Here is a 14,540-nt window from a genome sequence, read left to right on the forward strand (position 1 = left end):
CTGTTTTGTAACGCATAAAGACATGTTGAATCTTTGTTGCCACTATCCACCTTCATACTTTAACAATTAGTAATGAGCAACATGTATGTGAGTCCTACTGACCCTGGAAACCCATTAAAAGAAAACTAATTCAGTTATTTCTAAGCTATTAAGCAAAACATTCTACAAAACTTTACTTATGAATAATAAATTTCCCATATGTTGTTTAAGTGCTAACTAATAGCTATCCTAGGAAAAATATTTCATTACATCAATAACTTATAGCAATTTGAGTAACAAATTGATAGTTACTACTTTTATTATAATTTTTTATCCTTTGGGAATTTCATATATGTATACAATGAAATATGGAAATGATTACTCCCAATTTGCCCCACTAAGCCACCCAAACATGTCCTTTTACCAACTTGATGTCTTCTCCTTCTTCTTCTTCTTTTTAAATAAACCACTAAGTTCTGAGGAACTACTGGAAGTTGATAACTGCTAGAGAAAGGAGGGTGTGGCAACTGACAGTTACTATTTAGAGCTACAGAGCCTTCAACATCTAACTCCCTTCACTAATAAACTTGAAGAAACTCTATCATGGTATGTGACCTTAGGATAATATTTCTAGGATAACACAACCTTTCTTACAATGTCTGTCTGAAAAATGTTCAAACTTCATGACTGCTTAGTATTTGTTTGAGCCAAAAACCTACTCATAAGTCAATAGGCATTTGAACTCTCTCCAAGAACAATTATTTTAAGAGTTTGATATAAATCTTTTCTTGCTGGCTGAGATATTTCTTACCACATACAACTTTGACTATGGTGTCAGCTCTTAAATAATCTCATTCAATGAAGTAACTCTTTTTTTTCTAGTACATGTAGGAGTATTTGCTTAACTATGATGGTCATTTTGTTCCTACTTGCATGTCTATCCTGGGACAAAGATAGCACTGTTTTCCCCCTGTATAAGCACCAATTATGAAAGTGAAACAATCTACTCACATACACCAACACTCCTTTTTAATGCTATGTTGTATATTCTCTTTAGCATATCCCAAGAATCTGTAAAGGTTTTCTGTCTTTTGTTTTTCTGGAGTTAAACTCATGACTCTTTTGAGGTTTCTTCACTATTCCACAATCACTACTGAATACAATCTGGTAGTTTGCTTGTTTATTTGTTTAGCATCTTTAACAAGTATCTGACTTGGACATTTTCTTGAAAAAAATACAGCTAAACATTTGATTTCAAATTTATTTTTAAGGAAAAATTTAAATTATAATATTTTAAATTCTTTATATTGGAAACACTGGTCAGAACTTGAGTTAAAATTCTTACATAGATTATTTTCTGACAGTCCAGATGTATGTAAAGCATAACTTGAGGTGTGGAATAATTTGAACATAAAAATCTATCAATGATAAATTTTATGACTCTCTGATACTTCCCCATGATATTTTATAAGACATTTCTACTTGTTTAAAGTCATTCACAGCATAAATTCATTAAATTCAAGAGAATATTTAAAATGTTCATAGTTCTTAATGAAAAAGTTTTCAAAAATGTCTTGACTGAGATATTGGGTTGCAGAGTCAGGAGGCTAGGAATATAAAAATTAGGGTTATCAGTGCTAAGGTAATTTTACAATTGACATGCAAAGTTCACTTACTTAAGTACTTAATGATTTAACAGGTCACCAATTTTACTTCATTTCCATGTAACTCATAGCCAAAAAAAATCAATTTGCTAGTAGATGATATTTTATTTTGTCTATTAGAATGATGATGATGGTGGTGATTTGCTAACTATTACTAATGGTGTTGAGCTAGGTACATGCTAAATCATTAAGCCACTGTCTCAGTTCCAACACTTATCAACTACCTTTAATTTTAATGTGTGTAGAAAAAACAATAACATGTCAAAAAGACTTAGCTTTTATATGTACAAGTAGAATACGTTTAAATCTAAGAAAAATCAATGAAATTAATCTGTCTAGATTCATGAAGAATGAAAATTGCATTTATTTATGTGCCCTTTTTTTAAAACTTTAGAGGTGTTAGGGAAGTCAACAACTTAAAATCAATTAAATACCTATTATTAGACAACAATGTGATTTCTATTACTTCTTTGTGCAAAATACATACTAATCTGAATTGCCAAGGGTTTGTTATTAATTGCTAATTTCTGTCCCCATCCTTGTACATTATGATTTAGAAATGGTGAAAAGTTCAGGAATATGCATTTTAACAAATGTTTCTACTGATTCTGGTGTACACAGTCCACAGTCTGTACCTTGAAATATAATAATGTAGCTGGAGCAGGGGTAAAACAAACATCTAAGTTCAAATTGCAAGAAAAATCTAAGATTTATATTTAAAAACAATGGAATCCAATAAATAGAACTAAGAGAAAATGGCCAGATAATTTTTAGAAAATCAGAGAATACAGCCTCACAAAAGTGACCTAACAGAGTTTTAAAGTGTATTGATCAACTGATCTGGAAAAAAAAAAAGAGGACTAAAGGTTTCATAGAGATTTGTTGCAGGCATTTGATTACTGTGAGATGAGCAGTATTTAGGAAGTTAGAGAGTCATAGCAGACTGTCAGTCTAGAAATCTTAACTAAGAAGAGAAGGAGATGGTCAATGAAATAGCTAAAAGAGGCAGAACCAAGGACTATTTTATTTTGGATCAAGGCAGAAAATAAGTATACCTATATATGAGAATGTAAGGAGCAGACAAGTGAAAAGAGAATCCAAGAGGTAGGCAAAAAACAGAAAGAAAACAGGGACTGGCAGACATGAGAGATTTAAACAATTATATTTAGAAATGAAGAAAAGTATCCTCCTCTGAACAGAGAGATGAAGTAATGTTTTTGCTCATGTATAGTTCAGTTTTGAAATATTGAAGCTGAAGAGATTTACATTTTTAAAATTGTGCCTATATTATAATTTATAAAAATTTAAAACTGTTTAACTTTCTCTCAAAAACATCTTCTATAATATTCCTCTTAATCACTATTTATTTTTATCTTAAGTCAATATATTTGGTATGCCAACCTACTGTGCATTAACACAGCTTTATCATTTTCTGTTTAAACACAGCATAATTTTTTGGTGTGTCTCTTTTAAGTAGTGTTTCTCCTACCAAGTAAAAGTTATTTTTTCTTAATCAAACCATTTCCTATTTTTATATTTAAGGTTCAATTTGCTACATTTTGGGCTTCAATTTAACACTTTAACAAGCATTTTCAAGTTTTCTTGTCTTACCCTACTACTAGTTGTAAATCAATTGTTTTTTCTTTTAGTGATTATCACAAGCGTTCCCTGGCTTCAAAAAAAAAGGCTTTTTCATATTTTAGAAAATTCAAAGATAATAGAACACTTAAACTCCATTCAACCTCCTCCCTTCCTTTTTAGCTGCTAATGTAATAAGTTTGATTTCTACATCTTTTAAGCCCCATATCATTATCATTTTACATAGAAAATAGTAATTTAGATTTACATAAATATTTACCATTTTTTGCTGCTCTTCGTTCCTTTCTGCATCCCCGAGATTTCCATCTGGGATCATTTTCTTCATCTGAAGAACAACCTTTAATTTGGGTGCGCTTGTTATAAATCCTCAGCATTATTTTTTGTCCAAAACATTTTTATTCACTTTCAGTCTGTAGGATACTTTTAAAGGACACAGAATTCTATGTTTGGAGTTATTTCCTTTCAGTACTTCCAGTCCATTTTTTGGTTTTATGACCAGCATTCCATCTCTTCTCATATCACTGTCTTCTGGCTTGTATTGCTTTACAGTCTAGGTTTTCTTTCTTTCAAGGTATTGGTCCCATATTTTTTTCAAAGAATGGTAGCTCTCCAATGCCTCTGAAGATTTTCAATTCATCAAGCTTTTCTGGTTGATCTCAGTCAAAAGTTTGACAATCAACACAAAGTCCATCATATTGGAAGCATTCTGAAAACTTCGTAAGTAGCCAAATATTTTGGCTGAAGAGGTAAGAAAGGCCATATGCTGATATTGAATGAATTTCTGGAGTTGGATAGGGGGTCATTTTTAGAGACTGGTTAAATTTTAGATTAGATTCTGAGACAAGACAACTGACCACAGGTGATTAAATGGATAAACAGATGATATGGATGATTCAATGGAACTTGATAGGTATTAGTCATAAGCAAGGGTACAGAAGGGCATAGAGCATATTTATGTTTCAGTTTAAAAAATATTTTAAGTAGGTAGAATAATCTTCCTACTTACCATAGAGTTATTTTGAGGACAAAATGGGATCATGACATGCATTTCAAAGGAAATGATGACTGGAATTTAAATTATGAAGTAATACAACTGTTTAGTTGTTAGACACATACAGCTTTAAAACTGACTAAGATATGAAATGAAAGATCCTCTCTTAGTGAAAAGAAAAAAAACCTCTGTGATTGTCTTTAAGATTATGGACATTCTTTAAAATTTTGCCCATATAATTGACATTCACTGGTAATTCTCATAGCACTAGAAGAAATATTCATGGTAGAGAAGTTGTGGGTAGACAAATCACAGGTTATAGATTACTGGAAGTAAAGACATGAGAGAATGAAGTAAAATGAGACTGAGTAGGAAGGGAAGCCAAAAGCTTAGAAAGCTCCTCTGTGGGTTCTACATGTATAATTTCAAAGGTAAATCTGACTCTTAATCTTTTTTTGCACCCCATTTTGCTATGATCCCTGAGTCATATATATGGGAGTTGTAACTGTTATCATCTGGGATTGGGTATCACATGGTCACTTGCTCTCTGGAGATTTAGGTGTAGCTGTAATTATTTACATTAGAATATTTATGGAAAGTTACATAAGAAAATGGTATAAATGCTTTACCTGATTGGTTAGAAAAATAAAGGACATTTTTTAATGTAAAAAAATAAATCTGGGGCTATCACACAACAATTTCTAATGGAAATAATTTAGGACAGTTAAGCCATCCAGACTAGTTACTGCTATGAATGTATCAGGTTTATTTATCCAAGAGTTACTTCTATCTAGAATTCAGAAAGCCTAATGTCATGGGCTCCTACTTCATCTCCTGACTCTTAATACTTTAATACAAACAAAATGTCAGCTAAGTAATTGTAGGCTTCTCCTTCTGAGCATCAATAGCATATTTAAATTTAAAAAGATTATAACTTATTTCATTATTTGACATTGTAATATGGAAGCAGAATCTGAAATCCAAAAAGAGTAAGCATCTTTTTGAAGCTGGATTCTAGATTTCCATAATGTAGTATAATTACACATGTTGGAGACACAAAACACTCTTATTTTTGATGACGCATTTTTTACATGAAAAATACCTTATAGTAATACAGTATTTTAAACACACATTTTGTCACTTGAAAAAAATCTCCCTGCTGGATTTCACAACAGAGAAGCTCAGGGAGTAGCCTTTTGAATTTTTGAATATTAAAAATTACTGAATATGCTTTACATTTAGTAATTTGGATGTGCCTTAATTTTGTTTTGTTTGTTGTGTAGTAAGCCTACACTTTCCTGATATCTAATCATTTCTTGGCAACTCCTTTTTATGGCAAACCAGATTCTTCAACAAAGCATGTTGGTTTATAGCCACATCTATGATTAGAAGGTTACAAAATAAATTTCAAAGGTATAATTAAATTTTTACCTCTAATATTTTTGGATTACTGATATTGAGAATCAGTACACTTTCTTGGAATATACTTCACAATTAACTACAGGATCACTGATGACTCAAAAAACTGTAATTGTCACCAAAGATCCAAGAAAATTATGAATAAAAATATCATAAAATACAAGCTGTGTAAAAATTTTGGAATATCATAAGAATTTTGCCCTTCATAATCCTTGATTAAATTGGCATAGTTATCTACACATCAAATGTGTAAAAAAGTATATGAAACAAGGCATATTAGGGGAAAGATGATTTTGATGAGATGTTTGAACACATAATGCCAAAGAACCAGTACACTTTCTCAGATGTAAAATAATGTTCCCAGACAAGGTAGAAAGCATATTATTCACTCTAATAGCAGTATAGAAATGCCCATATTTGTGGTTAGGTTTAATTCGCCATCAAACTATAAGAATTCAAACAAGACATGGTAACAAACACCTAAAATCCTAGCACTTAGGAAGTGGAAATAAGATGATGAAATGTTCAAATCCAGCCTATGCTACATGACATTTTCAAAGGACATCTTAGATTACATGAAACCACACCACACCACACAAACAAACAAACCTAAAACAAAAGACATAATACAATTTTCTACCTTTTAAAACCACAGTAAAGAAGTTATTATAACTTAATCGTCAATGCTTTATGAAATATAGCAAAAATAATTCAGGCAGCTGATATAGAGGGAACCATGCTAGCATGGTCCTTGCCAAGACAAACTCCTTATCTATTCAGTATTTACATTTGACTTCCAATGTTGCTTTCTTCTTTCAGGATACTTGTGTTCATGGAAAGAGAAGAACTGTTAAGGAGTGGAGCCAGAGAAAAGTAGGAAGAGTAAAAATCATGCCTAATTTCAGAAATGAAATTACCATGAAGCCAATGAAGGTTAAGTTTTAGAGGCCCTCTCTTGAACAGGACACTTTCAAGGCCCTGAGAGTATTTTGTGTATAATATTTGAGAAGTTTAAAAATTCATGATTTGTTGTGATTTTTCTTATTATGAATATTCAATTTGTATGTAATTTATATCTTTTGTAAAGAGGGACCACCAAACCGTGTAATGTTCAGGCTCTTGAAAACCTATATCCTCCCTTGTTACATATGCTTCATCAATAGTTATTATAATTTGATTTTAATATCCTCCAGAGTCCTATCATCCTCCTCTAAACGCTAATAAAAAACACCCTTATCTATAAAACAAACATTTTCATTAAATCATCAAAATCCATTTCCATGCTGGGAATTAATCACTAAACATAATATATATAATAATCTATTTGAGAGGGTCATTATGGAAAGAAACAAGTTTACAGAAGTGTAAGTGACCTCTGTTGTTATTAGCAACTCCTATATTTTTTATATGTGAATAGCAAGAGTTAGAGAAGTGTTACTTGCTCAGGTTTACATCTGGGTAAGTATTGGAAAAGTATGAATTAAAATGAGTGATTCATACATTGACTGTTATTTATATTGCTTTAAATTCTTTGTTTCTGAGTTTAAAAACTTTATTTACTAACATGTTTTAGATTCATATTTTACACAATAAAATTAAAATTTCATATAACTGATATATAAATTGTCAACCAATTTTGTATATCACCAACAACAGATACTGCCATGTTCCTTTTCATGCAGTTAGTATATTAGCATCACTGACTCAACTGAAAAATAAGACAACTTCTATTTAAGCAATCCATTCATTTTTTAAGTCACTGACTGACTCAGTTTAAATAATTCTAAATCAACAATCTTTACCTTCTTCCTTTCATTAATTCATCAAGATAAAATTAGATTTTTCCCAGAAATGTAACAGTAATTTCATTGTGAAAATTTAGATAGTAACTATTAGGAAAGGAAATATTTCTAAAAATATTTACAAATCATAACTGAAAAGTTTCTACAATAAATCACACATTCTGTGTGAAGAGATCTCAATGTACTGTGAAAATACATAAAATGAAGTTGGCACATATTAATATTGTAATGCCCATAAACTGTCATACAGACTGCAGTGTTTAAATGTATTAGCATCACTAGTTATGAGGAGTATAAAAAGACTAATTATGATTAGAACTATTTTTAACTTAGACAATTATAATTGTTTAGGTAGTTTAAGCATTATGAATTTATATACATAAAAGCTGCTTATAATGAAAGTATATACTGATAAGGGCCAAAAGTAATTTTTCAATACATATTGAGAAAATAAAAACTGTTCATAACCCTTGGGGGGATAGTTATATACTAAGAAAGTAATTCTGAGAAAAGATTTATGTATGAATTTGCAAAATTGCCTCAGAGCAGTATTGATAAGTACAATATAGAAAAAATTTAAAGTAATTTAAACATAAGTTACAAAATGTTCTCATGTATTCTTATATATAAGAAAATATAAACAAAAAACAAGACTAAAAGTAAAAGAAGATAGGCTAGAAATGCATAAATATTGCAAAAAAATTTTCAATGTTTCAGCATATTGTATGCATTTTTCTACAATAAACATTTAATACTTTGAACTTAGAGAAATTTTAATAACAAAATTAAGGAAACAGATAACAGAAGCAATATATCATTTATAAAAACATATAGCAATTAAAACAAATTATTAATGTAGCAGAAACAGGAAGAAGAGAGAAACTCAATTTACACACAAGACACACCCACACACCCACACATCCCAAATACTGGTATAAAAATTTAATTCATTATAAGTCATCTGTAATTTAAAACAGCATTAATTTTACAGAATTGCATGCTGTCACCACAGCCAGATTTTTAAGCTAATTATATTAGCTTTACTTTCAGTACCTGAATTCTTATGGGCATCCAAATCCAATAATAACTGAATGATTAATAAAGTTGGTATTTCTCCATCATATAAAGTATTTATTTAAAATTAATAATGACTATATATAAAAAGTTATTATATTTTGCATATTATATATACTGAAAACATCAGAAAAAAACAAAAAAATATCACAAGTGATTTTTGTTAGAAAGAATATTAGAGCATTTGTAAATCTTTTATTAATACTTTATATTAATGAAAAATCTTTGTTTAAAACTGCTTACCACTTGCACCCTAGATGGTCTCTCTTCACAGAGAACAGATCCTGGAACTTGTATTTCAGGTTTTGGAAGATCAGGTGGCAGAGAAATTATGTAGTGACACATTTTAGCCACACTCTTGCACTAGAAAAAGAAACAAAGAAAAAGATATACAATACATCATCTTTTACTTCAGTGCTAATATGGACTTTACATAATTTTCATTAAAACAAGTATCTATCAAGGAGAAACTTCAAGATTCATAGACTGGAAAAGATTTTCATTTATTCAACAAGTTTTGGTAGAGTGAGTCAAATGTATAGTTTCAAAATAAGAACTAGTTTAAATTTCTTTGCTAATCTCAGTCGTGGTATGGGCTATAAGCAGGTGAGTAGAAAGGCTAAAAATACATTATGACTGTTGAATTGCTTTCAAATAACATTTTCATAGAAGAATGGTCCTCATACGTGCATATATTTGAATGCTTGGTCCTCAGTTAATTGAACTGTTTTAGAAGGATTACGAGGTGTGGATTTGTTGGAAGAAGTGTGTCACTAGGAGTGAGCTTTGGGATTTCAACATCTCACACCATTACCAGTTAACTCTCCTGGGTCTCTGTCTCTGTCTCTGTCTCTGTCTCTGTCTCTGTCTCTCTCTCTGTGTATCATGCTTGTGGAACAGGATGTATGGTTTTAGCTACTGCTCTACCATCATGCTTGCCTACCTGCTGTCATTCTCTGCACCATCATGGCTATGGACTCACTCTTTCAAACTGAAAGGCCCCAATAAACTGTTTTTTCTATAGGTTTCCTTGGTCATAGTGTCTTATCAAATATGCATCTACTTATCCATTCACTACAGCTTGCTTTCAAACCATATTTCATATAAAGATTTTTAGTATACCATAAGAAATATGCATTTTCAGGTACAATAATATCATTGTCTAAATATTCATTAAAGGAAAGTTTAGTGCTATAAATCTTAGTTTCAAGATCATATAGTTCAAAGAAACAGATTATCAAATGTCAGTTATGAAAATGCCATTGTTGTGTTTTGAAAATGTAATGTTCCCCATAATTTCATGTGTTTGACCACTCACTCCTCTAGTTGACGCTGCTTTTTAGAAGGATCTTGAACACACACACACACACACACACACACACACACACACACACACACACACACAAAGACTCAGACAGAAAGATCTCAAGATCTCATATCACCTTCAACCCTATAAACAGATATAATTACTAATTCTTTAGGCAAGAGTCTTGCTATGTAGTGCAAGCTGGCCTTTAACTCACAGTCCTCCTGTTGCAGAATACAGAGTGCTTGGATTACAGATGCTTACAACCAGCCTGATTTGTAACTTTTTGTATATATTCCTTTATAACACTTGAGAATTGTTTTTTATGTAAGTGATACAGGAAAATAGAGTGATTTAATAGATAAAAAATAATTCCATATACTCACTATATTCATGTTCATATCAAATATACATTTTGTCCCTCATAATTACTTCAGTTTAGTACATACATTAATTAAAATGTAATTTATAAATATCACAAATGTTATACCATTACATGGTTGGATTTTTAGTAAAACAGGGAATATTTAATTTGATTATTACTGATGTAAAGATACTGTGTCATAAATTTCAAAGTAAAAGTAAGGACCATAATTTCAGGCTTTTTACATTTTTATTTCTAAACAGTGTTTGGAACATGGTGTATATTCATTAAAGTTTTTTTTATTAATGAAAGCAATTGATTTCTGTCTTTCTAAGAGGGACTCAGGGATCTATTCAGCTCCTAATTTTTACATTTATTGTTTATGTTTGTAAAGAAAATGTGTTAATTCAACTTGCAAATATTTGAAAAAAAATTGGAGAAATCTAAAGATAACTTGTTTTTTTATGTTTTCTTCAGTGGGGATCATTTGTTATGTGTAAATTGCTTTTTTTGCATGCATAACTAGACATCCTAAGCAACAAAATAAAACAAGTATGTTGGCATCCTGCTTTCTTTGGAATTTAAAAATACTAAAATATATTATACAAGTTAGTAATTTTAGAAACTAAATTAAAAAATGAAGTAAAATTTTAGATACTGTCAGAACTAAAGATAAATTCTAAGAAATATAATTATTCACAAACCTTATACAATCATCTATTCTTCTCTAACCTTGTGTCTTCCTTTTTAATATGAGATAAAATTTTTATTAAAGGATAAGATTGTTATGTCCTATTTTAGGATAAATTTAAGAGGGTTGAAAAATGACTTGATACTACATTGAAAGTTCCCATTTTTAAGACAATTTTCTGCAGCTTCTTTTCTGTGTTGAAGCTACAAATTCTGATTTGATGTGAGCTGATATCCCCAAAAAATTATAAGAACTCCCCAGACTGCTCAGAGTGATATCAAGGAGCTGTGCATTTGTCCCTTAAATACTGATATTTGTGAGCTCATTCCAGGAGTTATCTTAAATATTATTAGTTTCGTTGGCTGCTGCTTGGTTGATCTGTCCTGTTAACCACAATTTGCATGCTTTCATTCTTTTTGTTTTGTTTTAGACAGAGAAACATTTAATGTTTTAAGACCCATTTAATGTTAGTGATTCCCACTTGCACTGAAAATAGAATTCCTTGGACTCATCCATACCCAATCCTGTGTTATTAGGGACTTTATTGGCTCAGCCATGATGACACACAGGGAAAGCCCACAATCTAATGTCCTGAGCCACTTCACCTTTTTATAAACTACGGGCCCGGTTGGGACTGGAGATAACACCAGATACAAATGGCGCCAGAATGTGGGGCACAAATTTCCGCCTAAAACCTGACAAAGAAGATTCTAAAACCAAGCTAAAAACAGCATCCTAGTTGTCTCTCTCAAGTTTGTAGCAGCCTATGGGCTTGAGATACTCTGTGGCGGGTTTGTGGCGTGCAGGCTTGGCCCAAGCCACATTACACAGAGGTGTCTCCAAGCTGCGCACTATGCTACATGGTGGATATAGTTCTTGCTAGTTAAAGAAAAAAAAAAAAAGGTTTCTGGGCTACGTGCTGCTTTGATAGAGGCATAGACGCACTGCCTCCCAGAGTCCAGCAGTAAGCATGGTTCTCTCAAAGACAAAGCTGCTGGTAAATGTAGTTCCACCATGTTGAAAAGCTGAGGTGGGCGGAGCCAGCAGCCACAGCCACCTTTTCAGGCTTAGAATGCTGCAGTTTAAAGCAATAGATTCACAATAAGACAGATTCAGATAGGATAAACCTCTAAATGGTTTACAATGTGTGTAAACATGTATGTAGGCTTGGAAGAGAATAAAAAGTAATATATGCAGTTACCTAAAGAAATAGATAGTTTTAAAACAAAATTTTTAAAGGAAAGTAAAAGTAACATAAAAAATATGCCACACAAAAATGGATATCATACAGAGAATCTGGATTGTGTTGTCTTTGGGATTTTTAATTGCAGAAAGACATTTGATTGTAAACACTGCTCAGTTAAACCAGTATGTATAGTTTAAAGGTATCCTGATTTCAAAATTTGGATCTAAGAATATGTTGCTTTGGAAAGGAGGCTCTGCTTTTGTTTCCACAGAAAGAAAAAGGCTATGGATTTGTTCCAGATTAAAATACATCAGGTTTGACCAGCCAAGACCCCCTGAAAGGTCTCGGATGACACCATGGCCCAGATGCTCCAACATCCGGAATGGTTTCAAGGCTCAGACAATGTAGCCTTACAGACTACTCCAGTCAGGACTTAACTACAATCCTAAAATTTTCTTTATGTTCCCATAAGAATACAGTGCCCTCATCCAGCAGGAAGTATGAGAAGCTACATCCAAATTTCCAAATATACCAAGCTGGCTTTGGAGATGGAATTGGTTCACTCCTTCTCTAAACCCAAGCATATTGCTTAAAAAAAAAAAGTTGAGAGATTCTTTTGTCCCATATCTGGTGTGGGACAAAATAAATAAATAAATGTAAAAACAGATTAATAATTAGTGTTCTATGACAGTCAAACTTATAGTCATTTTAAGTTTTCTAGGTATACATAGATAAAATTCAATTAGTCAGATAGTCTTCAAACACTTCAAAGACCGATAGAATATGACATTTAAAATGTTTTAAAACAGACTTTCCTAGATAGTAAGACATGCCTGCTCCTTGCAGCACCAATTTACTCCAAAGAGAAACATGGGCACTGAAGACACTCTATATGGAGTTTATCTTCTTTGTGGCAAAAACAAGCCACTTGGGCAAGAAACTGTTCTTTTCTGGACTGCTTGACAAAATGTCATATAACCTGGATATGCAGGACCCATAGGAAGGTAACCACTGAACTTTGCTTGGCGAAATGGTCCTTCATGTTCCTGCTTCACAGAGGAAACTGCCAGACATTCTACAGGACACAGAGAAGTGACTGAGAGACTCTAGACCTGTGGGCTGAAGACGGATGCCCCAACTTTATAGAAGAACTCTGGATGATTGTCCAAGCTACCAACTTTCTCTGTCTACTCTCACAAGACTCCTGAAAGTTGCTTGCATCCTTCTCCCATTTCTCAGGCAATATTATATCCTTCTGAGGTCTTTGATGTAGTTGAAGACTAGACAGTTATAATTTCCTTAGTTATGATAAATGGTAAGTTAGATATGAAACTTTAGACTCACAAATATAGAATAAATAGGGTATCTTCTTTAATTTTGCCAAATACACATAGACTAGATATTATAAATAGACTAGATATTGTAACTGTAATTCTTGTTTGATAATTGTATTTTTATATGTAATTTTACTTTGTTAACGTTAAAACCCTCCTTTTTGAAAAAAAAAGAAAAGGGGAAGTGCTGTGGATATCTGTACACTGCTTGACAAAATGTCATATAAACTGGATATGCAGGACCCATAGGAAGGTAACCACTGAATTTTGCTTGGCAAAATGGTCCTTCATGTTCCTGCTTCACAGAGGAAAATGCCAGACATTCTACAGGACACAGAGAAGTGACTAAGAGACTCTAGGCCTGTGGGCTGAGGACAGATGCCCCAACTTTACAGAGGAACTTTGGATGACTGTTCAGGCTGCCAGAATGTGTTGCTCTGATTTGTTAATAAAGTGCTGATTGACCAGTAGCCAGGACATATAGGTAGGACAAAGAGAGAGGAGAATTCTGGGAAGAGGAGGGCTGAGTCAGGAGACACTGTCAGTCACCACCTTGAGAAGAAAGATGTGAAGGCAGAACTGGGAAAAGGTGCTAAGCCATATGGCTAAAGATAAATAAGAATTATGGGTTAGTTTAAGATATAAGAACTAGATAGCAAAAAGCCTAAGCCATTAGGCCAAATGGTTTAAATAATATAAGCATCTGTGCATTTACTTGGGTGTGAGTGGCTGCCGCCCAGGTGGGACTGGAACTGGAGATAACACCAGCTACACACAAGTCAGGCCTCAGATACAATCAGAAAAGTACTTCTTAAAATAGCACATTCTAGATCCAAAATAGCTGTTACTACAATTTCAACATAAAATTTTAAAGGCATTTTCTGTTCATATACTTTTTGTATGTTCAAGGGACTTGTAGCAACTTTCATGTTATCTCTGTGAAGCTGACTGCCTTAGGTCAAAAGAAACACTGCTTGCCCTTTTGTTTTAATGTTGTTTTCAGTTTGCCATAAAGCCTCTATTAGGGGAACACTAACAACCTGATCTTCACTCTTCTCAGTAGATGATGTTTTAACAAAGGTCTTTCCCGAACTTCTAAGGCTTAGTTGAATTTAGACTTCATGTATTCTC

The 14,540-nt window shown here is 32.4% G+C and overlaps 1 protein-coding gene across 4 annotated transcripts in view; it reads right to left on the reverse strand.

Annotated features, from left to right (window-relative positions):
- LOC102912650 (connector enhancer of kinase suppressor of ras 2-like) overlaps positions 1-14,540 on the reverse strand; it is a 410,055-nt gene that overhangs the window by 261,691 nt on the left and 133,824 nt on the right. For all 4 annotated transcript variants that reach the window (XM_042269133.2, XM_042269132.2, XM_076562981.1 and 1 more), the window contains exon 8: positions 8,772-8,891. In XM_042269133.2, the coding sequence (XP_042125067.2) occupies positions 8,772-8,891 (120 nt within the window). The remainder of the gene's footprint in view (positions 1-8,771; positions 8,892-14,540) is intronic.

Source organism: Peromyscus maniculatus, chromosome X (assembly GCF_049852395.1).
Source record: "Peromyscus maniculatus bairdii isolate BWxNUB_F1_BW_parent chromosome X, HU_Pman_BW_mat_3.1, whole genome shotgun sequence".
NCBI classification, from domain to species: Eukaryota; Metazoa; Chordata; class Mammalia; order Rodentia; family Cricetidae; genus Peromyscus; species Peromyscus maniculatus.